This window comes from Cyrtonyx montezumae, unplaced genomic scaffold (assembly GCF_038088225.1).
Source record: "Cyrtonyx montezumae isolate F1298 unplaced genomic scaffold, pur_monq_1.0 scaffold_35, whole genome shotgun sequence".
NCBI classification, from domain to species: domain Eukaryota; kingdom Metazoa; phylum Chordata; class Aves; order Galliformes; family Odontophoridae; genus Cyrtonyx; species Cyrtonyx montezumae.
In genome coordinates, this window is record NW_027072040.1 from 907,476 (window position 1) to 935,422 (window position 27,947).

General features: G+C 58.7%; 1 protein-coding gene across 7 annotated transcripts; it reads left to right on the forward strand.

The window, feature by feature from the left end:
- ZFPM1 (zinc finger protein, FOG family member 1) lies at positions 1-27,198 on the forward strand. 7 transcript variants are annotated; one of them, XM_065745446.1, is made up of 10 exons: positions 1-219; positions 12,279-12,410; positions 14,093-14,188; positions 21,460-21,593; positions 23,510-23,615; positions 23,873-24,082; positions 24,185-24,409; positions 24,624-24,719; positions 24,841-24,990; positions 25,121-27,198. In XM_065745446.1, the coding sequence occupies exons 1-10, from the start codon at positions 180-182 to the stop codon at positions 27,172-27,174; spliced, it is 3,243 nt and encodes a 1,080-aa protein (XP_065601518.1). In that variant the 5' UTR covers positions 1-179; the 3' UTR covers positions 27,175-27,198. The 7 variants fall into 7 exon arrangements, with proteins under 7 accessions (XP_065601518.1, XP_065601519.1, XP_065601520.1 ...); XM_065745447.1 differs by having other exon boundaries at positions 25,124-27,198; XM_065745448.1 differs by having other exon boundaries at positions 23,513-23,615.
- Positions 27,199-27,947: the final 749 nt, after the last annotated feature.

Here is a 27,947-nt window from a genome sequence, read left to right on the forward strand (position 1 = left end):
GAGAAAATCCCGCGGCGGCGGCGGCGGTTCCGCACCGCCGCGTACGGCCCCGGCCCCGGCCCCGGCCCGGCAGCGCGGGGGGCAGGGGGGGGGCGGGCGGGCATGCGAGCAGCCGGGGGCCCGCCCGCCGCCACCCACCTGCCGCCCGCCCAGCCGCCAGGCTCGCCCCGAGCCGAGCGATGTCCAGGAGGAAACAGAGCAACCCCCGGCAGATCAAACGTGAGTCCGTCGTCGCCGCTCGCTTCTTCCCCGTCGCGCGCCCCCTTTTTCGTGGCTATTTTGTTTTTGTTTTTTTTTTAATGGTGTTATTCGTGTTTTAATGGCCCTTTTTATTATTTTTTTATTATTTTATTTTTTAGTGATTTTTAATGATTTTTTTTTTAATAATTTTGTTTTTCTCCTCTTTCTTATTCGGTTCTTTTTAATACATCCTGATTGATGTGTACCGTTTCTTTTAATTATTTTTTATTACCCTTTTACACTCCGCCTCTGCCCCCAACCTACCCCCCCACACACACCCCATACCCGTCCCCCCCTCCCCACCACCGTGCCCACCGCCCTCCCCTCGGCTCCGCTCCCGATGGTGCCCTCGATAAGCGCTGCAAATATTCCGCTCCGCGAGTCCCGGCCCCGTAGATACCATCGCTCTGTCGGGACGGCCCTGCAATGCCGATCGTATCGCTCCCACCCGCCGGAGCCGCCCACGGGGCTCTCAGTCCCGCGTGGGGTTCCCCGACCTCCACGGGACATCCCGCTCGCTGTCGTGCGTCCGCTCTCCGTATCCCCGGGGGGGAAGTCGGGATCCCCGTGGGGCCGTGCGGTCGCTGTCCCGCGTGGGTCCGTGGGATGCGGGGCCGGGGATGCGCCGGTTGTCGCCGCGTTTGACGAGAAATTCCCTCAACTGTTGGAAGTTTTCGCTGTCGGGCTCCGCCGGCTGCGTTTTCCCTTCCTCTCTCTCTGTTGGTTTTTCTTTTCTTTCTTTTTTTTTTTTCCCCTCAAGTCGATGGAAGCGGGCGATAAGGCCGAGATGGGAGGATAGGAAAGGCTGGCCACCATGTGATAATAGGGCTTTATCTTTCTCTTGAAATAATTGCAAGGCTGAGTTGCACCTACCTGTTTCCCTGCCTGGGGTGATTGTTCTGGCGATAAAGCTCGGCAGACTTTTACCCGGCTGGAGTTAAAAATAGTCCCAGCTGCCTCCTCGGGTTTTTTATTTTTTTTTCTGTTGGTGTTTTGTGTTGGTTTTTTTTTTTTTTCGGGGTTTTTTTTTTTTTTTTCCCTCTCCTGATTATTCCCTGTTTCCTTTTATCCAACTTCTGCGGGTTCCTCTCTCTGCGCCCCAGCGATGGATCCGGGTCTCTCTTGACCCTCCGGGTGGGGAAAGCAGGGTCATATAGAGAGGGTATATGGGGTACGGGGGTGGGGTGAGTGTACGGGGAGGGGGGATATGGGGTGAGGGCGGCTCACCCCCCCCCCCCACCGCTCGCTGCAGAGATGCGAAGTGCTGATACAGTGGGAGGCTGATCTCAGGCCGCCAGCGATGGCCAAAAGCGATTAAAAGCTGAAAGCTTGGAAGCCTTCCTGTATGTGTCAACATGAAAACAGTCATTAGAGACGTGGAGCGCCGCGAGAGCGCGTTGCGCTGCCTCCGACGGCCCTCTCCCGAGGAGGGAAAGTATGCATGAATCAGGGCTCTGGTAACCAGACTCCTCTCATGTACAGACCGGACCTGTTTCCACAAAGTCTATCCTTTTTATCATCTCGGCTGGAGCATTAAAACCTCCTCCAGATCCCTATCTGCTTATTTTATTTTTCCCCAGTGACGCTATGTTCCCTCTCTTGTCTTCGTCTCTCCCTTTTTTATTTTATTTTATTTATTTATTTTGCATTCTGTGTTGGGTTTTTTTTTTTCATTTTTTGAGAAGCCCGATGTGCAGAGCAGATCAAGGGGGGGGAGGTGGCGGCCGATCGCCGGCAGCGATAAGACAAAGATCAGACACTGGACTATATTTAACTGCCCGCTTCAACCTTCCCCTCTGCTCTGCATGTGCGTGATGAAGGTTTCCTCTCCCCCAGGGAGGGGTTGGGGGTGCCCTCCCCCCCCCCCATCCCATAGTGCCACGCAATGGGAATGTGCAGATGGGCGCTCTGTAGTGTTGTGTTCAGCAGGGTCCCCATCCTGTGTCCCCATCCCATTCTCTATCCCATGTCCCTATTCCCTATCCTGCGTTCCCATGCCACGTGCCATTCCCTATCCTGCATCCCCATTCCTTACCCCACATCCAGCATCTCCATGCCACGTGCCATTCCCCATCCTAAATCCCATGTCCTGTGCCGTTCCCCACCCCACATTCCCGTCCCCATGCCACGTGCAGGTCCTAACCCCACATTCTCATCCCCCCTTTCCCTCCATCGCCACATTTCACACGCTGAGCTCCCTGCAGCTGCCGCCGCTTTATTTTCTTTTATTATTTCTTTTTCTTTTCTTTTTTTTTTTTCAGCCTTTTGTTCTGCTGGCAGATAGATGTGAGGGGCTGATAGAGCGCAGGAGCCGATCCCCGGTGCTGATAGCCCCGTGATATTTATTAACTTCAAACGCAGGAGCGCGGCTGATGAGCAAGCAGCTGGCGGCACGCAGCCCCGCGATGGGGGGGGGGGGGTGATAACATTGACCTCAGCACCTCCCCGAGGGCTGTTTTAGTATACAGATGTATTTATTTCTTTTTTCCCTTCCTAAACGAGCTGGAAGTGAGCACTTTTGTTGTCGTTGCAGGAGGCTGTGGGTTTGGGGTTTTTTTTTTTCTTTTTTTTCTATTTTTTTTTTCCTTTTCCCTTTCTATTCTGCTCTCAGCCCGAGCAGATCTGCGCTCCGATAAGGGCAGCCGATCTCCATCCTGATAGAGATCGCCAGCGCAGATAAGGGTCGCTTATCTCTGCCGACCAGGCTGGAGCAGCACTCGCTGCACCAACAAACACAGCAACGAGGGGCAGAAAGAGCTCCCACGCTCCCTTCCGTTGCAGTGCTGATTAATGCAGGTGCTTTAATTACCTGATTGGGGGGGGGGGGGGGGGGGCAGCAGCGTGCATGTGCTGTTATTTCTCGGGGGGGGGGGGGGGTTGTCGTCCCCACCCCCCGTGTGCGAAGCAGCCTCAAGTGGAAGCCGAGCTTATCACCTACAGATGTTGCATTACTTTGACGAGCACTGACTTTCTTTTCCGATCGCTATCTCCGATTCTGCTCAGCGCAGCGAACGCACGTGGTGGTGTGTGTGTGTGTGTGTGTGTGTGTGTTGGGTGGGGGGGGGGGGGGGAGAGTGCGCGGTCGTATTTTTGGCTGTGGATGCTTTTTAATTGCCGTGTGATGGTGTTAGATAGCGAGCCCCGTTTGGGGGAGGGGAGGGAGGTGACTTTCTTCTGTTGTAGTGCAGTGCAGTGGGGCCGCGGGTGCTGCAGGAACCCCGGTGCTGGGCTCTATTTTTGGTGCCGGCGGTCACCCCGCGGCATCTGATCCTCCCGGGGCTCCTCCCGCTGTTGGCTCTGCGTCACTCCTCTCGGTAGCATGCAGGTGACTAACTCCCTCCGCTCTGCTCTTTTTATTTCCCCCCCCCCTCCCTCCTCCTGTTGTTCTGCTGCTGCACTTTTCCATCCTCACCGCCCTCCGTGCCTCAGTTTCCCCATCCGCGCTGCCAGAGAGGAGTGGGTGGCAGACAACGTGCTTCCCCACCTCCCCTCGGGGTTGGGAAGGATTCCCCACCTCATCTGCAGGGAGACCCCGAGGATAATCAACACCTCCCTAAACCCGTCCTATCGGGAAGGGGGGGAGGGGCACAGCCCCTCTGATGGGGACGGTCCCCACGTCCCGCAGGGTTCTGCTGCTGCTCCCATGGGCGCTGCCGCCCCGTGTGCCAACCCCTCCCCTCTTGTGCAAACCCCTCCGAGCTCCTGCCAGCTGTGACTCAGTGCTGGCGGGGCCCCGTGGCACCGCTGCCCCCGCAGCCACCCTCTGCCATCCCCTTGGGATGCACCAGGAGCAGCACTCGGAGGTGAGGACCCAGCGTGGTCCCTCAGAGCATCTTTGTAGGATGATGGGGTGGCCCAGGCTGGGCTCGTGGTGCTGTGATGGTGAGGATGTGGCTATGGGACGTGTCCCCCCATCCTGGCTCTGGTCCTGCACGGCCACCAGCCCGGCTCCCGGCAGGGTGCAGGCATTCAGCCAGCTCTAGGTGATGCTGTGAGGTTGGGAAAAGGCAACCTCGTAACCCCTGGGGTTGGAAAAAGGGTTGTCACCGTGGCTGGTGGCAAAGGGAAGGCTCACTTCTGTGTCTCCCCACGGCATGATCATCACTCAGGTGCCGTACTCTGGGCTGTGCCGTGCTCTGCCCGTTGTGGGACTGCTGGGGGATGCTGCCCCGACTTCAGACCCCTCCAGGGGTCTGTCCCTGTAAGCTCCGTGCCATCCTTGCCACTGTATGCAGGGTGAGAACCCTGGTGTACATCCTATGGTGAGCCAGGGGTCACTTCCAGGGCTCTGAGGGAGACAGGCACTGTGCTTTGGGACATCCCTGTCCTGGAGCCACAGGGTTGTGCACGGGTTTCGTGCTCTGTATCCAGACTGGTGAGGTCTCTGTTGTCCCTGGGTGGATCAGGAGGCTGCTTCCCCTTCTGCCGAGTTGCTGGGGGGGGTCGATGCGGGCTGGGAAGGAGCAGCCATGTCCCTGAGGATGCTGTGGCAGATGGAGCAGTGGATAGGGCAGAACAGGGCATCCCAAAGGCAACCTGGCAACACCCTGCATCCCTCTGTGTTGGATGCCCACCAGTGGGATTTGGGCGATGTGGACATCCCATAGGATGTGGGGTGTTGCCCGCATCCATTGCGAGGGCGGCACTCTGGGACCAGAGCTGGGGCAGAGCTGCTGCACCCTTCAGTTTGGGGTCGAGTTGACCCTCTTTGGGCAAGGGAAGAGGCCTCATCCTCAGCTCCTGGGGGAAGGGGAGGTCTCCTCTCACACAGCTCGCTGGCTGCATCCCGTGACCGCCGCTGCCGCCTGACTCAGGAGTTTTGGCCGCCCGGGCTCGGTGAGGCTGCCGTCCTGCTCCATATTTTATCAGAAAAGTTCAAGTGTTTCGGGGGTAATAAAGTTCCCTCTTCCGACGGCCGCCGCAGTGAAGGCTGCGCATTGTTCCTGCAGCAGCATGTTTTTTCGGAAGGGATGAAATGCTGAAAGGAATGTAACTGCTGACCTTGGGCTGCAGCGGGGTTAAGGAGTGTGTGCCTATGAGTCACTCCCGATAAGAGCCTTCCACGGGCTTTTTTTTTTTTGCTTTTTTTTTTTCCTCCAAAATAATTCTTTATCTCCCGTTTCTCACATCGACATATTTTCTTGACATCTCCCCTTTGAATGCGGGCCTCTCTCTCCCTCTCTCTCTCTCTCTCCTCTCTCTGCCCATCCCACGCAGTAGGGTCGCGTGGTGCTCATCCTTTGGCACAACGGGGTGGCCGAGCACGGTGCCATCATCATCATCACCACCTGGGCACCCATTCCCAGCACTTCAGGCAGCTCATGGTGCTCTGTCTCCCAGCCGAGGCCTCTCGCACTACTTCCAGCTCTATGATAATGCGGAAAGTTGAACTGGCCCCATTACTGCGCTGCGATGGTTGCCACGATAAGGCCGCGATAATGGCAGCGATAGCGGCAGCTCGGTAGCCAATGGCTCTGCTGCTCCTCCCATTAACATTCCCCACCACGGCCCGGCTCGGAGCTGCCTATCTGCTCTCCATTTCCACTCCTCCGCTAGATAAGAATGGAAATACTGACTTCATAGCTCACTGATTAAAGTGTCTGGATTTCTTGATAATACACAGATAAATTATGTTTTTCAAAAAGAAGGTAGGGAAGGGAGAGCGAGGGGAGGGGAGAAACCTCCAGTCCATTTTTATTATTATTTTTTTCATTCCCTTTCCCTTTTTCTCAGGGTGAGGTGGGGCACAGCGGGCAGCGGCTTTTGGGGTTTGAGCACACGGGGCCACATGCTTCCTGTGCTATGAGCTAGATCACATCCTTGCATCCATGGCTCCTGTACTCAGCCACCAGCGTTGTGTCCCCAGGGGTGGTGGCACTTGGCCACCCGGGTCCTGCTGGCACCGTGCATGCCGTGGGGATGCTCAGCTTCACCAGCTGTCATGTGGCACGTGGTTGTTCCCAATGGACTGCAGCCAGCTCGCAGGGTCTGGCTGTACTTTTCCCCCCCCAGCTCTGCTTCCGGGACTTCTTCCCATCTCTTCTCTGCATCTGTTCATTGTGCTCTCAGGGTCAGGTTCAGCCCTGGGGTGCTGCTGCAAGGTCCAGCTTTGCGACCTGCCCCATCCCACAGGCCCATCTCGCTGTTATCCCATCCAGCTGTAAGGATGCTCAGACCTTCCTGCCTGGTGCCCTGAAAAATCACTCTTATTGGGCTTTAATATTACAGAGGTTCCTGAACCATCCCTGCTGGAGCCAACGGGACTCGCAGGCTTTTTGGTTCCTAGCACAGGGAAAGGTATCGGCTGCAGGGATCTCAGTTTGTTTCATCCAAATATAAAACTAAAGAGCAAACAGTATAAAGTTCATTTTTTAATGTGCTGCCCCATTCCAGTTGGGCTGTTCTCTTTATTTTTTTTTTAGAGGAACTGCGATAAAAAGCAGCGATAAAGCCAGGACTGTTTTGTGTAGGAGTCGGTATCTGCGTTATCTATCTCCCTTTTTCACTCTCCGAGCAGCTCTGTTGTTTTTTACCCTTATCTCGCTCCACCAAAATGCCAAGAACAGGAAAAAAAAAAATAGAGAGAGAAAAAGAAAAGCAACCCAAGCACGCGTGGTGTGCAGACACCAACCCGGCGTCGGGGGCTGCGAAGGGTGCTGGGGGCTGCGCACCCATGGGAGCAGCAAGGGATGCAGGAGAGCAACTGATGGCTCAGTGTGTGCTGTGTCCCCCCAGGGATGTGTTGTGCTCCCTGTCCTTGCTTGTCCCCGTGTTATTGATCGTACAGCTGGGACTGGTGGCACGTTGGGAGGAGTGGGAGGCAGCAGGGACCCCCAGTGGGAGCATCCCCAGGAGTGGGTTTCTGGTGGTGGGCATCTGGCTGTACCCTCATGCTCTTGTGGTGTAGTTGAAGGCTGAAGTTTCAGGCTCGGGGTCACAATCCGACCCAGTCCCTTTGCTGGTGGTTATTTGGATGGAGGGATTTGGGGCTCTCCAGGTTGGGGACCTGAGAGGTGGAGAGTGGTCCCAGGGTGGGTCTGGGGGCAGTTTGTCACTGGATCAGCACAGAGTGTGAACTGTGGCTTCACCATCGCCTGCTGCTTGTGGTGTCTGTGGGGCTGTGCAATGGGTGAGCATCCCCATCGCTCCCTGTTCCCATCACACACCAGTCCCATGCCATCTCCATTCCCATCCCCATTCCGATCTGTCCTTTCCCTATTCCATCCTCCGGGGTCCCGCACAGGCTCCCAACAGGACATCGTTATTCCAAATTGGAGGAGAAATAACAGAAACTGAGATATTTCACCCCAAAAAAGTCCTTTTGGCCGCCATCAGCCAGGGCCCGTTTGCTCCCTGATCCCTTTGGGACCACTTCCTGGACCACACAGCCGTGCCACCCGATCCCAGTTGCGCATCCCCTTGCATCCCTGTGCCCTGCATGGTGCTGCCTCAGTTTCCCCCCCCACGCAGAGGCATTGCAGCAGCATCTCCCCTCCCGCCCCATCCTCCAGCAGCAGATTGCATCCCCATTTTTGCGCAGCAATCTCCTCCAATCCATCTGATGCGCCGGGGCCGGGGACGGCTCTATTAGAAGCTCTCCTCTCTTAAAATCTATCAGGGCCTTATCGGCCCCATCTGAAACGTAAAGTCACTTCATTGTCATTGTTCCTGTATTTTCTTTCTCATTATTTCCCCGTGCCCCCCGCGGCCGCTCCCCCCGCCCCGCGGCGGCTGTTTGATACGACGCGGGCTCTCTCGCTATTAGTATTAGTAATCGCGTCCCCTGAAGTGAAACAATCTCCTGTAATCTATCAGCGGTTTATCGGCCCTATCTGAGCGCCGGGAATGGCTGGGCTCGGCGATGGCGCCATGCTCGGGCGCTGATAAAGTTACAGAGTTCAGCCGGTGATGAATGTTAAGTAACTGCACCCCGCGCAGATAGGATGTGGACTTGGCAGGGGGAGCAGCTCCGGCTGAAACCAATCTCTCCCCTATCAGCAGGGCTGGTTTTTCTCAGGCTCTGCCTTTCGGCTCGGCTTTTTCTGGTTGGTTTTTGCTGGTTTGTTTTTTTTTTCCCCCTTCTATATGTGCGTGGTTTGGGGGGGAGCATGGGCCCGTCGCTGGGATGGGCTCTGCGCTGCCATCGTCTTCCTCCGTTGCTCCAAGAATGCAGAGGGGTGGTTGGGATGGGAGATCTGGGGGAGCTCTCCCTGTCTTGGCCCCGCTTGCTTTGGGGGATGCTCCAGGATGGAGGAGGTGGCCATGGGTTGCAATCCCAATGGCACGCTCGTGGGAGGATGCACCCCTGCCATAGGGAAGGTGCCACCTATGTGTCACCGGTGTCCCTTAGCCCCTTGTGGGTGGAGTTAATAGAGCCACTGCTTTGGTCCCAGAGCGTTCCCTTAGGGATGCAGGTGTCCCCTGCAGCCGTTGGGTTGGGTCACCATGCATTGAGGCACCCAACAGAGCATCCCACCCTGGCGGCAAGACGCCCTCAGTCCTATGGTGTGGACGTGAGCATCCTCTCCCCTGCACCTCCCCAGATATATACATGCTTATTAATTTTTTTCTCCCTCGCCCTTTTAACACAAGGGAGCCACAGGGCGAGTTTATCTGGGCGCGATAGAAAAGGGCTCCTGATTCGAGATAGGTACAGCTGGGGCTGGCCCCAACATTATCAGCTCCGTGCATGGGGTTGATATTAAAAATACTGATATCTTCCGGGGGTTGGGGGGGGTGGGGGTGGGGATACCGTTCCAAACCTGCACTTGGGCTGATAGGGAGAGTTTTGTGCACAAAAACGCTCGTTTGCCCCCAAAACGAATGGGTCGCCGTCACTGGGGAGTATATTGCAATTTTGGTCAGGTTAAGATGGGAAAGGTCAGCCAAGGGGTGGACAAAATCACCCCGTAGATTGCACGCCCTTTGGGGACCTGTGTCATTTCCTAGCCGCCAAAACCTCTGTTGGCTGCAGCTCCTGGCACCTCCTGTGCTGCTCAGGGCACCCGAGGCCATACAGAGCATTAGGGCTGCTGGAAGAGAAACCTTAATAAGAGCCGGGAAAAATTGGGTGAGAAGTGTGGGCTGCTGGCCCATCAGATAGCAGTGGTTTTGGATCACCCTGCAGCCCAGGTTGCTCCCCAGGCATCACGTGCTGTAGGGCGGCTGCAGCACAACCTCAATACAAGACCCCGGGGAATCCCCATGCAGCGGCGAACGCGGCCCCGTGGCTGCACAGCAATGGGGATGGCTTTATGGGGTGGGAGGGGGACTGCCACAGGGCGTGGATGGGGACATCCAGTTGGCAGTGGTGCAGATGGGAACTGATACAGAGCAGGGAGACAGGGTTGTCCAGGGAACAGCTGCTTGCTGAGGCTCTTCTCTGCTAATCTGGGCTGGTTTGGGGAAAAGAGGGAGATTTGAGGTTTAGAAGTAATTTGGGATCTGGAGGCTACTGCACTGCCCTAAAGCACCCAAACTCCATCGCCATTGCAGTGTAACTGATGAGCATCCCAACGTCCCATCCTGGTGGTGCTCCATACACGGGAAGCCAGGGCCTGGTGGGGATGCTCATCTGGCTGATGGGGATTGGGATTGGTTTTCCTCTGCATTTGGAGCTGAATTCTCTTCTTAATTTGGATTGTCAGTGGAGGCATCAGGAAGAGCATGAGGGGTGCAGGGGAGATGAAGAACGGGATCGCTGTATGGCTGCTGGCTGACCCCATAGCTGTGCACGTGGTTCTGTGATGCTGACCCCAGACCAGAGAAATGGGGACGCTGGTGGGGGGGGGGTTGGGTCTCTGGGCACCAAAGAGGTCACCATACCAACTGCTCGAGCTCTCCTCCGTCCCCACGATCTTCTGGACGATTTGGGGTGAGATGTGGGCTCACCCTTTAGTCCATGGCTCACGGCACTGGGCAACGCTGACCCCTTTTACTTAAACCTCCACCGACTCCTGAACTTTGATGCCTGTTGATAAAAGCCAGCAGCTCACGGGTCGCCCCGGCTCGCACGTGCAGTGCTGCAGCTCTCGGGACCGCTTCCATGGGCTCCTCCTCCTCCTCCCCGCTCAGAGCCGGTGGGAAAGTCTGGATCTGTTGCTATTTTCTATCTGTTATCACGGCCCCTTATCGCTTTGCTCTTGTCTGCATGCCTGCTCTCAGAGCGCCCAGGGTCTCTCTCTTGGCAGCATGGAAAAGTCCCCTCTTCTTTTTTCATTCCGTTTTATTTTCCCAAAGTCAGAGCTGTCCCAGTTGAGGGACAGCAGAATGCTCCTTGCTTTGAGGGCACAAAGGTGTAGGGTTGTCGCCACGGCCCCATCCCTACACCCAACCCCAGTGCTGGCACATGAGTGCGTCACACACCTCAACGCACGTCCTTACAGTCGCTGTAATTCGGGAAATAAAACTCCTTATTATCAAGGAAAGAGAAAAAAAATGAGAGAGGGAGAGAGAGAGAGAAGGAGGGAGGAGGAAGAAGAGTTAATCGCCAAGCGGAGGATCTCGGAGCAGAGCGCTTTTGGGCTCTTCCCCTCGCTGTAAAGCCAGCCTCAGTAATTCAGTTTTAAAGCATGAAAAAAGGGAGTTGATGAAATTCCGCTATCAGCACCGAACCAATATGCAAAATATCTCGCCGAAAATCAAATAGCTATTATGTTTTCATTTCCATTTCAGCGTATTTGCTTAATGAAGAATAGACAGATCAGGCAAGCGGAGGGAGGCTGTGTGCGGCGATAACTGCGCAGGGCTCCCAGCAATCCCGCAGAAATGATGCTCTGCTCCGACTCTTTTTCCCTCTTTTTATTTTTTTTTCTCATTTCCCCCCCCTTCTTTAATTTTTTAACACAACCGAGGGCTCCTTTAAGCCCCAAAGCCATCAGTGCTTCCCTGCCAGGGACTGGGATGCTGCACGTTGGGCTGCACCTTTGGGGACGTGGGTCCAGACGCAGAGGGTGCTGCCTGTCCACGCCTGCTGCGACCCTTCCCTGCAGGCATCCCCTATCAAAAAATGAGTTTTTCAGATGGGTTTTGTCTCCATCACCTCTCTGGGTGGGATGTGAGTAGGGTGGTGCCATTGGGGTGCACACTGGGGGTACTCATTGGGACATCCATGTGGGTATCTATTGGGAGCACTCACTGGGGGCACTCATTGGGATCCCATTGGGGGCACTCATTGGGATCCCATTGGGGGCACTCATTGGGATCCCATTGGGGCACCCACTGGGGGCACTCACTGGGACACCCATGGGCACACGGTGCCGTCCCCATTGGTCCCTCCCCATCCCTCTGTGGCAGTGCTGTGCTGGAGCAGCACGATTCGGGTTAACTTTATCAGGAGCCCGAGAGCTGGGAAGGCGTGAAAGAAAAAATTAGCCTAACAATGTTTCATTTACCACGAGAGAAACGATTTGTTAGCCGGCGATTGTTTCTGAATATTATCAGAGTCTTTTTAATTGTGCTGGAACTGAAATTAGCAGAATTAGAATAAATTGCCTTCCCTTCTCCGGCAGCCTCTTTATTCACGCTCATTGTTGTCTGCTTTGTATAGATTATGGCCCTTTGTTCTCCCGCTGTAAATATACATGCCTGGAGTCACGGCGAGCGGCGGAGGGCTGCAGCCCCATCCCAGTGCTGTGCTCCCTGCCCGCTGTGCCATGTGCTGGGGGTGTGCCTTAATTTGGTGCGGGAGGGATGCTGCGTTGCCATGGGGACGGCGGCGTGGTGAGGTACCTGTGGTGCATCCCTCCTGCACCCTGCAGTCACCCTGTATGCATCTCTCCTGCCCCGTGCAACATGTGCCCTTCAGCCACCCCGCTCACATCCTGTTTTCCACCCAATATACCTCCCCAGTTTCCTCCAGCACTGCGGGAGGATGCGTGCCTGCAGCGTCCCCGTTTCTCTGGGACCCCCCCCCCCTCATCAGGAGAGGGGCGTGGGGACCATGGGGGATATACCCTGTGGAGCTCCTCAATGAGTGTGGATGCCACTGCCTCGCAGGGCTGCAGGGGACCACGCTGACCATCCTCTGTGCCCCACAGGTTCCCTGGGAGCGATGGAGGAAGGCGAGGACGCTGCTGCAGGAGAGCAGAGCCCCATGGAGAGGGACGGGGCCACCTCAGAGTGTGAGGGCTCAGCGGAGCGCGACGCCTGCAGCCCCCCCAGCAGCGAAGGTGAGGGCCCCTGCCCCATTTATTCCCCATTAGGAGACAGAGCATCCCATCAAGGGTTCAGCAAAACGCTGGCGCTCCTGGAAGCTCCATGCTGCGGCGATGGTCAGAAATGAGGATGCTCTCAGTGGGTTCTGGGCACATGGGGAACGATAGCTGGTGACAGTTTGGGGTTGGACCACGTGTGGGACTGTGCTGGATCCCAAAGCAGGCTGGGATGCTGCCCTGCAAACGCGTTGGCACTGTTATGGGGAGGGATGCGGGGACCCAGAGGACCCCCCGAGGTTAACGTTGGTGTGGTGGGATGGGGACAGAGCCAATGGGATGGGGACGGAGCTGTGCCGCTGCCGCCCGCTTCCTGCCCGCTGCCGCCTGCCTGCCGCCTGCTGCCCCACCCTGGGGCCCAGATAGCCCTTCGGTTCCTTCCTGCGGAGGTGGGGGCAAACCCTAATCAGCCACCCAGCGAGATAGCAGCAGCAGGGCACGGTGTGTGGGGCTGGCTGAGAGGCTCCCGCTGTGCACCCCAACCCCAAAAGCACGGGGTCAGCCCCACGGAGGCAGGGTTTTCTTGGGAATGGGGAGTGTTATCTGATGGGGGCACGGAGCTGGGAGCCGGGCGCAGAGCTGCACCTGGCACTGGCCCGGCTCGATAAAGAGGTGATAGCAGAGATAACGCCGAGCAGCAATAACGGCCACTAAAGCTTTCAGCGAGATGGATAAAAATCAATATGCCAGGCACTTTGATTTATAGCCAAAAATAATAGGACTTTTATACCCGGTGATTGATTTATTTGATGTTAATCATTCCGCTTATCACCTGTATTAATAATCTGCCATGGCGGTGACGTCACCCCGGGGTGTTCGCTCCGGCGCCTATCGATTGGGCTCCGCGCGGGTGATCCGCCCGGGACGAAGGCAAACATGTACTTTGGGCACTAATCTTCCACACTGTCATATGCAGATAGGCTCTTATCTGCCTCATCTCCAGCAGCAGTTAATGGAGAAAATAATTGTTATCAAGTTGCTATGAATATGCCACAAATAGAGCCGTGACGGGGGAGCGCAGCCAACGGGTGACGTGGGGCTGTGGGTGCTGGTGGGGTTTGGTGTGGGGGCATCGGGGTCCCCGTGGATGTGGTGCATTGTGTGGGTTTGGGGTCCCCGTGGATGTGGTGCGTTGTGCCATGGGTTCTTGGGGGTCCCCATGGACGCGCACTGTGCCATGGGTTTGGGGTTCGCATGGCTGTGGTACATTGTGGCATAGACTAATTTAAGGGGTCCCCATGGGTGTGTTGTATTGTGTGGGTTTGAGGTCCCTATGGATGTGGTGCATTGTGCCATGGTTTTTTGGGGTCCCCATGGATGTCCATTGTGTCTTGGGTTTGGGGTTCCCATGGATGTGCACTGTGCCGTGGATTTAGGATTCCCAAGGATCTGGTGCATTGTGTGGCTTTGGGGTCCTCATGGATCTAGTGCGTTGTGTCATGGGTTTGTGGGGTCCTCATGGATGTAGTGCCTTGTGCCGTGGACTCAGGGTGGCTGTGGATTTGGGGTCCCCATAAATGTGCATTATGCCATGGATTGGGGTCCCCCTGTATGTGGTTTGGTACAGGAGAGGCGCAGGGTTTGCTGTGTGTGCCATGGGTTGGGGTGCTCCCTATTGACCTCGTGTCCTTCTGCTGCAGAGGTGGACAGCAAAGATGTCCCGGAGAGCCCAAAGGAGACGGAGAAATCAGATCCTGGAGACAACACACCGGAGCTGAGCTCTTGGAATGGGCCAGGTGGGTCCCCGCACGGCCTTCACTGTGTGCTCCTACTGCAGAAATGGGGCTGAGATTGGGGAGTGCTGCAAGCACCCTTCCTCCTGCTGTGCTCCACGCAGAGGGCGACGGGCACGGTGCCCCACGTCCCCTGCTTTGCCATTGGGATCATAAAAGCCACGAGGGCTGTGGCACGCAGGAGCTCTGTCCTGCCCCATGTGCTCACGGGGCACTTTGCAGACATCCCTGTAACCACTCGAGTGGTTTAGCGATGCTTATCAAAACCCCAAGACACAGCTCGAGCCATCTATCTCCCCACTGGTATCTCCACGCCGTGCTCTCCGGGTGTCCCGCGCCCTATCGCGCCGCTATCTGCAAACCTCACACCGATGGGGAGAAGGTCGGGGTTCCCCCATGGAGATCATGTCTGTGGGTGCGTGTGCAATGGGGACCGGGGTGACCGTTCCCAAGGGTTGGTTGTGTCGTGTTTTGGGGTCCAATGCCGCCGTGGATGATGGGATGTAGCGTCGCGTTGGCAGCCTCACGGAGCAGCGCGCTTCCTCCCCGTTGCACATGACGGGAAGGGGTGACCCCAAGTGCTGGATGGCTAACCCCAGCCTGGCGATGTGTGGGGACACCCACGGCCACGCACAATGCAGAGCCCTGGGAAGGTCTGGCCAGCAGCACATGTGTGCAGCAGCTGCCCCAATCCCCACGGATGGGCCCCGCTCCCCATCCGAGGGGAAGCGTGCGGCGGCCCCACTGATACCCCCATCCCTTCCTGCAGGAAGGAGCTGCGGGGCCGTCCCGGCTCCTCCTTATCTCCTCTCCAGCCCTTTGTCCCCGTGACCGCGACGCTTCGCTCCTAAAAGCAACCCTTCCCCCCCCCCCCAGCAATCCCAAACCCCATCCCTTTCACCCTGGGCAGCATTTTCTGTGCCTGGTCCGTCGGGGTTTCCGTGGGGCTGCACTGCAGCGTGCTCCCCGAGATGAGCACCGTGCAGCTCCGGCCATGCCTCCCCTTCCTCCCCCCCCCCCTTCTCCGCAGCGGGTTATTTGCATTCTTTATGTAAAAGAGATTTTATTATCGCCTTCTCCCAGCCCATCTCTATTCTGGTAATTGGAGTGGTATTAATTTCTGTGTGGCTGGGAGTTGATGGCGGTCCGGCGATGCTGCAGCGATAGGGTGTTCCTTTCGCACCAACCGCCGCGATAGCCCGTCTATCAGGAGCTCTGCAGGCTCTGCACTTATCAGGGATGGAGCTGGCAAAAAGGGAAACTCTGAGCAGCCTGAATTTTCTTTTTATCTGGCAGGATCCACCGTATGTCAGCAATGGCAGCCGTGAAGATGCAGGGAGGAGGGAATTGGAGGGGGGGGGCAGCTCCCAGCGCCTTTGTTCGCACCCCACGAGGTCTTGGGGGGGTCCGCAGGGCTCTGTGGGTGCTCAGCCCTCGGGATGCTCTTCCAATGGGTGACAATGTGTGTGACGTGGTCACACCTCTGTGCCACAGACCATCCCGGCTCTCCTCGGCCTCGTGCACGGGAGGTGTGGGGGTGAGTTGTTGGGTTGTTTTTTTTTTTTGAGTATTTTTTAATCTTTGAAACGACCTTGTTCGCAGGGGGCTCTGATACGCGAGCAGCTGATAACTGCAGCCCGTACTCCTGCGCTTGGGAGCGCTGCAGATGGACGGGGCCGGGTTGGTGTCGGAGGGGGGCTGCTCCTTGGTCACTCTGGGGCACTTTCTGGAGAGGTAGCAGTGTGGGAACAATGGTGTCTGTGGGAACGCTGGTGTCCGTGCCCACCAGGCGCTGTCTGGGTCCCAGAGGGGGCTTTGCACCCATCCCATCCCCCAAACCATCCCGTGACCAGCATTCTCCCAGAGAATGCTTCTCCACCTCTCCCACTCGCTTTGGAGCTGGGATCTGGGGAGCACTGCAGCCTCCAGCCCCTCTCCGATGGGGAGAATTGGGCATACAGGGCTGTGCCCCCTCCCAGTCCTCACCTCCTCCTGGAGGGGTACAATGAGAGGCTCTGAATGAGGGGTTGGTGCGGAGAGCAGAGCTATAGGCAGCTCAGCCTCACTTAGGCAGCAGAGAATCCCCTTGGCAGGCCGCAGCCCCGGGAGCCGCTGCTTTTTTGGACAGCTTTGTGCTGAGTGAGGGGTCCTGGGGTACCCCATCCTTCACCACGCACCGATATCCCCCCCCAGAAAACTAAAACCCACGACCCCAAGCACAATGCCACACAGATAGCAATCACCTGCCCACATCCCTCCCCACAGAGTCACCCAGGTGTAGGGCACAGTGTCCCCCCCACCCCACACGGGGCCATCAGGCTTCAGGGTTCACATTGCCCCCATCCCCATTTCAGACCCCGTATCCACCTTAGCCCATCTCCACGTGCTCTCCCTGCTCCAGCGCAGAGATAACTTTCTTAAAGCCATTTTTTTTCCCCCCTCCATCTAATTAAAACTACAACCCCATTTTTTTTTCTTTCTTTTGTTCCTTCCCCCCCCCACCCCCCTTTCCCTTTCGCCTCCCTCTCTCGTTCAGTTGTGTTTATCTGTGCCCTGACTCCTGCCCGAATAATCTCTCGCCGCCCGGAGCTGGTGTGCAAACCTCAAGGTTTATTATCGGGGTGAGCAGGGCACGGCGAGGAGGGACGGCTCGTCCTGACGGACAGCCCCACGCTCCCCCTTCCCCTCCACGATGGTATGTGTGGGTGGGAAAAATTATTCCAGCTATTTCTCTTTTATCACCCGGAGCCGGGCCGAGCGGCAGAGAGTTGTGTTCGTGGTAGATTGCTAGGAAGGAAAGAGGAGAAGTTGGGGTTTGGGGTGGCAGTCCCATGAGGTGGGGGTCCTGCCCTCCGTGCTTGGCCTGCTGGTGGTGTGGCAGAGCTCTGCGATGGCACTGAGAGCAGTGGGACTGCAGCAGGGCTGGTGACGCTCGTCCTGGGTTGGGGACATGGGGGATGTGGCTGTCACCTCGCTGCTTGGGCACGGTGTGGGGTTGGGGGGATGCTCGAGGCAGTTTTGGGATGGTGTTGACGTGGGGGGATGCTCAGGGTGGGCTGCGTGCACGGCTGGAGCAGATGGATGTTTGAAGTTTCTCTTCTTGCTGGGGGGTTCCCAGTTTTATTCCTAATGGTCGGCGCTACCGCCCCTCAGTGCAGCAAAGGCTGTGGGGCCAATGGTATCCTGACAGGGACAGACCCATTCTGTTCTGGAATGAGGTGTGATGGCATCTCCCACTGGGGCAGCCACTGTGGTCAGCGGGAAAAGGGGACTCCAGGCTGCTTTTGTTGCCCCCCCCCATCCCTCTCCTCCTGCTCTTTCCCCTGCCAGAATGGGGATCCCTTAGCAGCACGCCTCATGCATTTATGGGATATGGGATGGGGACCCCTTAGGACCGTGCCCTCATCCATCTGTGGGACGCAGCAACGCCCTGAATGCAAACCCAGCTATCGGCACTCATCCTGCTGGGGCAGGGCACCGCAGCTCCCTGGGGTACGTGGGCACCCTGTGGCACACCCAGTGCCAACACAGCCACCAGCAGCACAGCTGGTGAGCGGGGCCCTGCACCCTCCTTCACACCCCCCCCCACCAGCACCCGCTGTGCTGCTCGGGGTAGGTAACAGCTCCTCCATTAACCGGGGTCAGGGTTCAGCACGATAAAGATTTGCTGTTGTACTGTGGCAAAAAAAAAAAAAAAGGGAAAAAAATCAATCAATAAATGGAGAGCGATGGTGGGGAGCGATAAGGGCAGAACTCTCCCCCCGACCCTGGCAGTAGTGTGCGTGCCCCCCACCCCCAGAGGAGCCCAAAAGCACAGATCTGAGCCACGATGTCCCCCTGTGGGGTCAGGGCTGTCCCACGGCGGCCTGGGATCAGTGGGAGAGGGGTGAGAGCTGCCCGAGCCCCCATCCTCACCTGCTCTAATTTAAGCCCCTCTCGCTCCTTTGTTGTTCCCAAGGCTGCCCTGATTACTCGAGCACCCGGGACGGCAAAGCCGGGATAATCTCCTTAGCCCCTTTGGAGAGATTTCCCTTTGTGAGCGGAGGTGAAGAGTGGAGATGCTGCGTGTTTGCAGCTTAAGACTCTTCCCAATCGGCTCCCTCCATCTTATCGGCGCGGTGCCATCACATCATTGCGCTAGTTGAGTTGTCAGGATTTATTCCTTCCGCCGCACGCGCTCACACGGCTTCTGAAAACAGCAGCGGGGGGATCGGGGGCTCCGCTTCCACGCTCGGATCACGTTTCCTGCGTGGGATGGTCCTTTGGGAGGGAGGGTACCCACGGGGGGATGGCTGGGAGGGTGGGCGGATGGACAGGTGGGTGGGTGGATGGATGGGTGGACAAACAGGTGGACAGATGTCTGGATGGATGGCTTGGTAGGTGGATGGATAGGTGGATAGGTTGCTGATGGGCAGATGGACGGATAGGTGGATAAATAGGGGAACGGATGGACGGACAAATGGGCAGACGGACAGAGTCAGCCTCCCCTTCAGGGATCCCCAAGCCACAGGCTGGGCTGGGACCCACTTCTTCCTGTGTCCCAGGCATCGCTAACGATGTCTCACTTCTGTGCTCTCCAGGATGCCTCGTTTTAGGGTGTTTGGGGCATTAAGGCCCCCATCTGACCCCCAGACCTGGCCCTGGGGGGCAGGGCACAAGGCATAGTATTAATAGGAGTGATGCATGGTGCTGGGAAGCAATCCCATGACTCCCTGATAGCACTATTTATCCAGATAGTATCCAGGCAGCTGCAAACACTCAGAGTCCTCAAATCATAGATCCTGTCCCAGGGTGGATCTGATGTGTTAGAATTTGATTAAAGTCCCACGGATACACACCGGGGCAAGGGACGCGGGACTTTTTGGGGATGCAACCAGTGGGTCACCCTCCGTCCTTCCCTTCTGCTCACTCCTGGAGGAAGAGAGCACGTGTCACCTCGTGTCACCCCAGGTCACCCTTTGTCCCCTCGTCTCCAGGACCCCGTCAGCCCCCCGGTGCAGGTGGCAGCCAGCCTTTCTCTTTCATTTATCAGCCGATAGCGAGCAGCGAGGCGATGACAGGATTAATCTTTGCTCTCCAGCATAGCTCGGGCCATTTCTTTGAAATCTCGATGGGGAGATAAGCTGGAGCACAGCGTTGGGAGGGGGGGGGGGGAGAAGGAGCTGTCGTCCCCAAGAGCTGCAGCATGGGGATGTGACCCCGAGTGGTGTCTCATTGTGATGAGCATTGGGATGGATGCTGGGATCCTGTGCAGCTCCTGAGCAGGTGCAGCCGTTGGGACCGAGCTTTGTGGGTCGGGTTGGTTTTATTTTTCCATCCTTTCTGCTGCTTTTGGTGTCCCAAAGCAAACAGCCCCATCCCTGCCCCGTTTGGTTAATCATCTCGGAGATGGGAATTCCTGCAATATCGGTGTGGTTCCGCCTCACCAGGACCCGATGGTGAGATTAGATAAGGGCTGTGTCACACCACAGGGTGGTGACACCGAGCGTCGGTGGCAGTGTGGGGCACACAGACTTTGCTCCCTGGGGCCACTGTCCGGGCTGTGTGCTTGTTGGTCACCTCGAGCGTCCCCAAGGGGTGGCACTGCCGTGTGCCACGTCCCCGCTGCAGTGCTCTGGGGCTGAACACAGTGCTGTTGGTGCTGGCTTCTGGTGCACGGACAGGGCCACCGTGCAGGTGGATGTCCCCGTTTGGGGACACTGCTTGTGGAGCTGGTTTGGGTGGCATCCCCGAAGCCAGCTCAGTGCTGTTTCCCCCACAGCAGAGGATGCAGTGATGACTGCGTGTTTATTTGGGAACAAACTTCTTTCCTCCTCTCCTTGGGTGCTGTGATGAGCGTAGGGACAGGGACACAGCTGGCCACCTCCCTGTCACTCTGTGTCCCCATGGGGGGCACAACCAGCAGCGTGCATCCCGTTCGTGCACAGGCAGCAGATCCAGCCAGCACCATCCCCACGCTGCGTTTTTGGGGGTGGCAGCAGACAGCCCATCCTGCTGCGTGCCCCACAGTGGGGCCGGCTCTATTTTTGTCCCCCTGTCTGGAACGGTTTTCTCTTTATCAGCGCCTGCGTGTTTTCTCTGCTGGGGATTGATACACAGAAGATGAAGTGCTCTGACATGGGAAGTGTCAGGCGAACGCGCTTATCTCGGAGACATGGTCTCCTGACCCAAACGCTGCTGATTACCACAGAGATGGGGGGAGAGGGGGGGGGCATCAGGGGGACAATGCCGGGGTGGGTGGGGGGCGGCAGTTGGGTTGGGATGGGGACAGCTTCCCCGAGAGCAGCTGGGCTGCAGGCTGGCAAAGGCAGCAGTGAGCCAGGGAGCTCTGAGCACATAGGGAACCTGGGCCCTAGGGGACAAACCCATGGGCTCTCCCAGCTCTCTGCCCTCCTCCTCCTACCCCTCTGTGATCTGGAGGGGTGTCAGTGGACAGAGGGGACCTGAGGTGACAGCACGAGGCTGGGCAAGCGTGGGTCCCCCCACCCTACACACAGCACCTGACGCTCACCTGGAATAACCCCGGTGCAGAGAGGATCCAGATGTCAGCCCAGCTAATAAACACATCAGATTTCAATCTCAGCAGCCATGGGATCATTTTCTCCTCCCCGCATTTCTAGCCCTGAAAGCAATTTGCCTTCCAACTAGCACAGCCTTCTCCCCGCCTGCAGGACCCTGGTGCTTTGTGAATGCCCCCAGAGGACGCGACACCCATATCCCCCATGGTGCTGTGGTGACACCAGGGATGGTGACCCAATACGTGGTGGCTTTAGAGGGACCCCACATGGGGCTTGTGGCAGCTCGGTGTCCTCACGGAGCATCCTCATGGCACAGAGCATCCAGAGCGCATACATCCCAGTATTGGTTACCTGCCATCTTATCTGCGCTCCGAAAGACAAAGGCACAGTTAAAACATTTTAGAGCAGCCTTCATAGTGTATTAACATGTTATCTAACCCATTAAACCAGAGCCTTATCAGATAATCAAAGCCATTAAGCCCTGAAGCTGCTGCGACTTTGGATGCGAGGATGGGAAACGCTCCTTCCTCTCCTCTGCTCTGCGGTGTGTCCCGACCCCCAGCAGCAGTATGGGACCACCAAGCTTGGGGCCTGGGGGATTCCCTGGCCTGGGAACTGTGGTTCAAGTGGCTGGGGAGCCTATCAGTGCATGGGATCTTCCCAAAACCTGTGTGGTACCTTCCTCTTCTTCCAGGCACTGATGGGGATGGAGATGGATGGGTTTGGGACCAGCTGACAGCGTGCTTGTCCTTGCAGATGAGCTGGAGCTGGTGGTGCAGGACGGGGAGCGCCGGGTGCGAGCCCGCCAGAGCCTCCCCAAGGGCTTCTCCTGGGGACCCTTCCAGGGCAGCATCCACAGCGAGCCGACATCTCCAGGACACGGCGAGGTGGTAAGGAGCACTTATAGGGGTGGGCAGAGCCCCATAGCAAGGATGAGTGAGTCTGGGGAGAGGGATTGGTTGGGGAGAGGTTTTCCCTGTGCTGAGCTCCAGGACCTTATGGGATCCCCTGGCTGCTTTTGGCTGCTCCAGACAGCAGCACCAGTGAGAGGCTGGTGGTCCCACTGGCACTGCAGCTGGGCTGTTTGCTGGTACGTGAAGAGATGGGGTCGGGCTGCAGGAGGATTGGGAGATTCAGGGACAAGCAGGGGCACAGTGAGGGGCTGGGAGCCTTTGGGAAGGATGGCTTTCTGCTGCTTTTGGGCATGACTCCTGGAGTTCTGTGTTGCAGAGCTGGGACCAGCAGAGACTGCTGGTGGCTCGTGCTTGCTCTGCCAGTGCAAGTGGCGTGCATGGGTGTGTGTGCGGGTGTGCAGGGATGCGTGGAGAGGCTGGGCCCACTCACATCCTTCCTCTCCGTGCAGCCATGCAGGTCAGCTCCAGCCCAGGGGCTTTACAGCCGGGATCTCAGCTTGGCTCCATCCCCACTCCTCCTCCTCCACTCTCCCTCACTCTTTTTTTTTTTTTTTTCTTTTTTTTTCTTAGCTCAGACCCGTTTATCTTTGCCGAATTAAATCCTTGATTAACCCTTATCTGCCCAGTTTGGCTCCGTATCTCCCGCTTGGCGCCGTGTGTCCAGACACTCAGTACAGGATGATTGATTCCTTAAAGATATGCGCGGCTTTTTTCTGATACTTCATTTATTGTCTAAATATTTTTGCTCCCATTTCAGCAGCTCCCTTATCGAGGCGGGCTGATGATTCCCAGCCCTGCTTTCCTCCGCCGCTCGCCTCCCTCCTATCTCTGCCTGGGGAAGCGAGGAAGGAATCGCAGCCCCATCCGTGATACAGGCTGTCGCCCTCGGGTCCCTTCACGTTGTTGCTGGCGGCGGGGGGGGGGGGGGGGGAATAGAGGAGGTCTCCCCCACGTGCCAGCCTGCAGCTGGACATCCATCCCATACACAGGTTTGAGTGGGAACTGAGGGTGTTTTGTGGCCTCGGTGCATGAGGAGCATCGCTTGTGCCCGCTGCTGCGTGGCCGAGGTGATGGAGGAGGAGGAAGATGCCTGCTGCGTCCTCACGGTGCTCCCCAAAACTCCACTGCTCAGGAGGGTGTACAAAACCGCCTGCAGTAAGGGGATGCAAGAGGTGCCCGTCCCATTTCCCCCAAGGAAGGATGCCTGCTGGGGGGGGAGCTGCCCTGCTAACACCAACCGCGGGCGGATGCGGAGCAGATAGGGTTTCTGATGGTTATCAGCCCCGGTTCAGCACGGAGACACTGACCTCTTTGTTTAGGGGAAAACAAGGAAGGTTCTCAGCATGGGCTGAGGATAGGCAGCTGCCGCCATGGCTGCGGATGGAGCAGGAGCACCCAGGGGTGCTGCGGGGTCCTGGACACTGTGGGGAGCTGGATCTGCTCGGCTCCCCTGCGCACAGAGCCAAGCTGCTCCCCAGTGCCACTTTCTGCAGGCTCAGCACCACGTGTGCACTGGTGCAGCGTGCGTGTGTGTGTGTGTGTGTGTGTGTGCGTGTGTGTGTGCGTGCGCTTTATCACGCTGCGAGCACTCGGCTCCTCGTGGTGATAAGGCCTAAAACCAGCTGAGACTGTCAGTCTGAGTTGGAGGGTTTAGAAATATTGGGACGAATAATTAGATTTCATATCGTTACCGCAGCAGCCATCGGAGGATCAGGCAGATTAATTTCCAACCCCCCCCCCCCCCCCCACCTCTCATCCTCACTCATTAATATTCATTAGAGATGCAGGGAAGCAGCACTGGGTGCGGTGCTGGCGTGGGCAGAGCCCCAGTGTCCCCTGCTGTCCCAGTGCCATGCAGACCGATGCTCACCTGCCCCCCTCCCTCCCCGCAGCAGAGCCCACCCGTGACGCTGGTGCTGGGGGATGAGAGCTGCTGGCTGTCCCGTCTGCCCGTGGTGCCTGGAGAGCCCGAGGCCAACGCTGTCATCTACAGGAAGGGTTGGTACCCACGCCGGGGTCGGGGGGGGTGGGCACGGCGGTGGGTGCTGCGCAAGATGAAGTGCAAGCAGCGCTGCAAGCATGGGACGGGGCAGAGCAAAGCTGGCAGTGTAGGGCTGTGCCCATCGGCGCAGCTCAGGCATGGGCTGACACTGCCACCTCCAGGCGAGCTGGGGCTGAGCCATGGGGGGGGGAGGGAGAAGCACCCGGCAGGGCTGAGCACCGGTCACGCTGAGCACTCATCTCTGTGCCTGCAGATGATGCCGTGTGGTGCAGGACCACGCGTGCCGTGCGGGAGGATGAGCCCCTGTGTGGCTTCGTGGTGGCAGAGCCAGCAGCCATCACTGGGCAGGTGGTGAAGGCAGAGCCCGGTGACTCGCCCTACCCGGCCGCGCTGCACTCCGACATCCAGCTGCTGCCCCAGCAGGCGGGCATGGCTGCCATCCTGGCCACCGCCGTGGTGAACAGTGAGTGCCGGGGCGATGCCGGGCAAGGGGTCCCCGAGGGGACGTGGGGTCCTCATCTCCATGCTCACCTCATCCCCCATCATCCGTCCCTTCCCTCTGCAGAGGACGTCTTCCCGTGCAAGGACTGTGGGATCTGGTACCGGAGTGAGCGCAACCTGCAAGCCCACCTGATGTACTACTGCGCCAGCCGGCAGAGCGCGGGCTCGCCCGCCGTGGACGAGAAGCCCAAGGAGACGTACCCCAATGAACGTGTCTGCCCCTTCCCACAGTGCAAGAAGAGCTGCCCCAGCGCCAGCTCCTTGGAAATCCACATGCGGAGCCACAGCGGTATGGGCACGGCGTGGCTGGGGGACAGCAGGGACCCCACCTGGCAGGGGGGCAGGGAGGCTGCGGGTTGCTTGCAGCCAGATGAGGCTCTTCCCCAGTTGGCTTACTGGAGCTCACCCTGCAAAGCCTTCTGCTGTAAAGATGGAGCAGGCGTAGCTGGGTATGCGTTGTCCCTGTCCGTCAGCATTGAGGTGTCCCTCTGTCCTCCTTGCAGGGGAGCGTCCGTTTGTCTGCCTGATCTGCCTGTCTGCCTTCACCACCAAAGCCAACTGTGAGCGTCACCTGAAGGTGCACACGGACACCCTCAACGGTGAGTGAGCACGGCCTGGTGTGCCCACAGGGATAGTGGCACCAGGGGATGGCAACGATGGGGAGGGGTCCTGCAGTGGGACCCATGCCCGTGGGTCAGACCCACTCTGTGTCCTTCGCAGGTGTCTGCCACAGCTGTGGTTTCATCTCCACCACGCGGGACATCCTCTACAGCCACCTGGTCACCAACCACATGATCTGCCAGCCGGGCTCCAAGGGAGAGGTGTACTCGCCGGGGCCAGCGCTGCCCGCTGCCAAACCCCTCACCCCCGGTGGGTATGGGGCAGGCTCCACAGGCCAACCCCCCCTAGTGACACCTGACATGGCCCCGCTGAGGGCTGTGTCCCCCCCATGGCCCCAGATGTGGGGTGGGATGCCACTCTAACTCCTCTCTCCCTGCAACAGGGCTGAGCCAGCCGAACAACGCGCCTGTGCTGAAGTGCAGCCTGCCCACCTTCCTGCCCGAGGGGCTGCCAGCCCTGCCACAGCACGTGGTGCTGCATGGCCCCCTGCCCGCCGTCCTGCCCGGCCCCGATGCCACCCCACAGCCCTCATCACCCTCAGACACCACCACAGGACCCACATCCTCAGAGGCACAGAATGGTGAAGCCCCCAGAGAAGCTCAGTCCTCCTCCTCCTCCTCCTCCAGTGAGGCCGTCCGCATCAAGGAGGAGCCAGCTGACAGCCCGGCTGCGAGCGAGGCAGAGGAACCCAAAAGCGGAGAGGCCGCTGGTAGCCCCAACTCAGAGCCAGAGCCCAGCTCCCGGACCTCATCCCCCCGCAGCCTTCCCCCAGGGAAGGTGAAGTCAGAGCTGGCCAGCCCCACGCCGGGCTCCAGCCCCGTGCCCAGCGAGCCGGGTTCTGGCACGGCGGGCGGCACGGTGTTCCTGCCGCAGTACCTGTTCGGCCACGAGGCTGCGGCGGTGGTGCCACAGGCGTCCGAGATCCTGGCCAAGATGTCAGAGCTGGTGCACAGCCGGCTGAAGCAGGGCCACGGCGTGGTGCCGCCGGGACTGTTCGCCGGAGCGCCGGTGCCGAAAGGCGCGACGTGCTTCGAGTGCGAGATCACCTTCAACAACATCAACAACTACTACGTGCACAAGCGGCTCTACTGCTCCAGCCGCCACCTGGCCGAGGACAGCCCCCCCAGTGGTGCCCGAAAGCTCAAAGTGACCCCCACAGTTCCCAAGGGTCCCCCCAACGCGGGGACACTGCTGTCTGCTCCGCCAGGTGAAGGGCAGAGCGCTCCATCAGGGGACGGGGACGTGGGGCGCGCAGCCACACCGCCCGCCCTGCTGGAAGAAAGCAAAGCGGTGTCCCCGGAGGCGGAGGTGGTGGCATCGGGGCGGTGCAGCGAGGACAGCCAGAGCCCCGTCAGCTCGGAGGGGGACGAGGACCCCAGCAAGACGCTGTGCGAGGCGTGCAACATCCGCTTCAGCCGCCACGAGACCTACGCCGTCCACAAACGCTTCTACTGCGCCTCGCGCCACGACCCGCCGCTGCGCCGGCCCGGCGTGCCCAAGGTGCCCTTCGTCCCGCAGCCCCTCCGCACCCGCAAACGCCGCAAGCTCTACGAGATCCACGGGGCCGAGCCCCCGCCGCCGCCCGACCCCAAAGCCCCGGCGCCCGTCCCTTCGCCCAGCTCCAGCCCCGACGCCGAGGGCCCCATTGATCTGAGCAAGAAGCCGCGGCGGAGCGGCGGGGAGCAGGCTGCGTCCGCGTTGCCGCCGTTGGCCGACTACCACGAGTGCACGGCGTGCCGCCTCAGCTTCAACAGCTTGGACAGCTACCTGGCCCACAAGAAGTTCTCCTGCCCCGCTACCCCGCTGCAGCCCGGCGCCATGGAGCATCTCCAGAAGATCAAAGGGGCCGCGCCCAAGGGACACCGCGACGGTGAAGGGGACAAAACGGCCACTGCTGGGACCGCCAAGGCTCTGCCGCCCACCTACCCCGTGGGGGATTCGCGGTACCCGAAAGGTGCCAAAGGGCCGCTCTCTGTCTGCCCCTACTGCCCGCTCAACGGGGCCATCAAGGGGGACCTCATGGAGCACTTCCGCCACGTCCACGGGCTCTTTGTGGCCACGCACGGCCTCCCCGACACCCCACGGCCAGGGGGGGGCAGGACGCCCGAGCCCCCCGCCTCCTCACCCCCGCGCCCACCCGCCCCACGCCTCCGCCGGGACAGCTTCAACGGCAAGGAGGCCCGCGATGCCCCCCCCAACGGCAGCCCCCGGCCCCCCGCCTCACCACGGCCCCCCGCTGACAAACCCCCCACGCCGCCCTCCTATACAGACCGGGGGGTGCAGACCCCCCCGGCCAAGGCTGCCCCCAGCCCCGTGCCCAACGGCAACCACCGGTACTGTCGCCTGTGCAACATCAAGTTCAGCAGCTTGTCCACCTTCATCGCCCACAAGAAGTATTATTGCTCGTCCCACGCGGCTGAGCACGTCAAGTAAAGCCCCTCACCCCCCCCCCCCCCAACCCTCCCAGCTTTGATTGGCAGTTTGGAGGGGGGGGGGGCTGCGTGGGAACAGTGTGGGCCGGGGGGACACTGGGGACCGACATCCCGGTGATGGATGTGTATTTATGAAGCGATGCGGCACCGTCCTCACTGCAGGTGTGGGGTTGGGTCGGGGTGATGGACCCCGGGGGGGCTTCCACAGCCCCTCTGTGTCCCCAGAGCACCACATCCCTCTGCTCTGGGTGCTGATGTGCATCCCAAGTGGAAGGACCACTGAGCACAGACCTAAAAGCACCGTGGTGTGGGTGGGGGGGCCACCCTCCCAGCCCTGGAAAACCCCCTCTGTCTGCCCCACTGCTCCTCCCCACATGGTGCTGCAGGGAAACTGGGCTGTGGGGGCAGACACTACAGGGAAGTGGGGTGGTGGGGGCACAACCAGGCCCTGGATGAGGAGAGCACTGAAACTGAGAATGAAGCAACCTTGGGAACTGTGTGTATAAGCGTGTACAGAAATAAATATGTCTGATAACACCGGGTGCTGCCTCCATGCTGGAGGGTGGGGGCTGGGGTGCAGCCCCTGCTCGGGTGGTGCAGCAGGTGTGGGGATGGAGGCTGATGACTAATTGTCTGGCTAACGAAATTAATGAGCTGCAAGTGGGCTGTGCTGTCCCACACCCAGCCCTGGGTTTTGCTGTGGGGTCCAGGGCTTCAGTCTCAAACCTGGGCTGGGATCTGGTATCCCTGCTGGGCTGGGGACACCACAGGGAG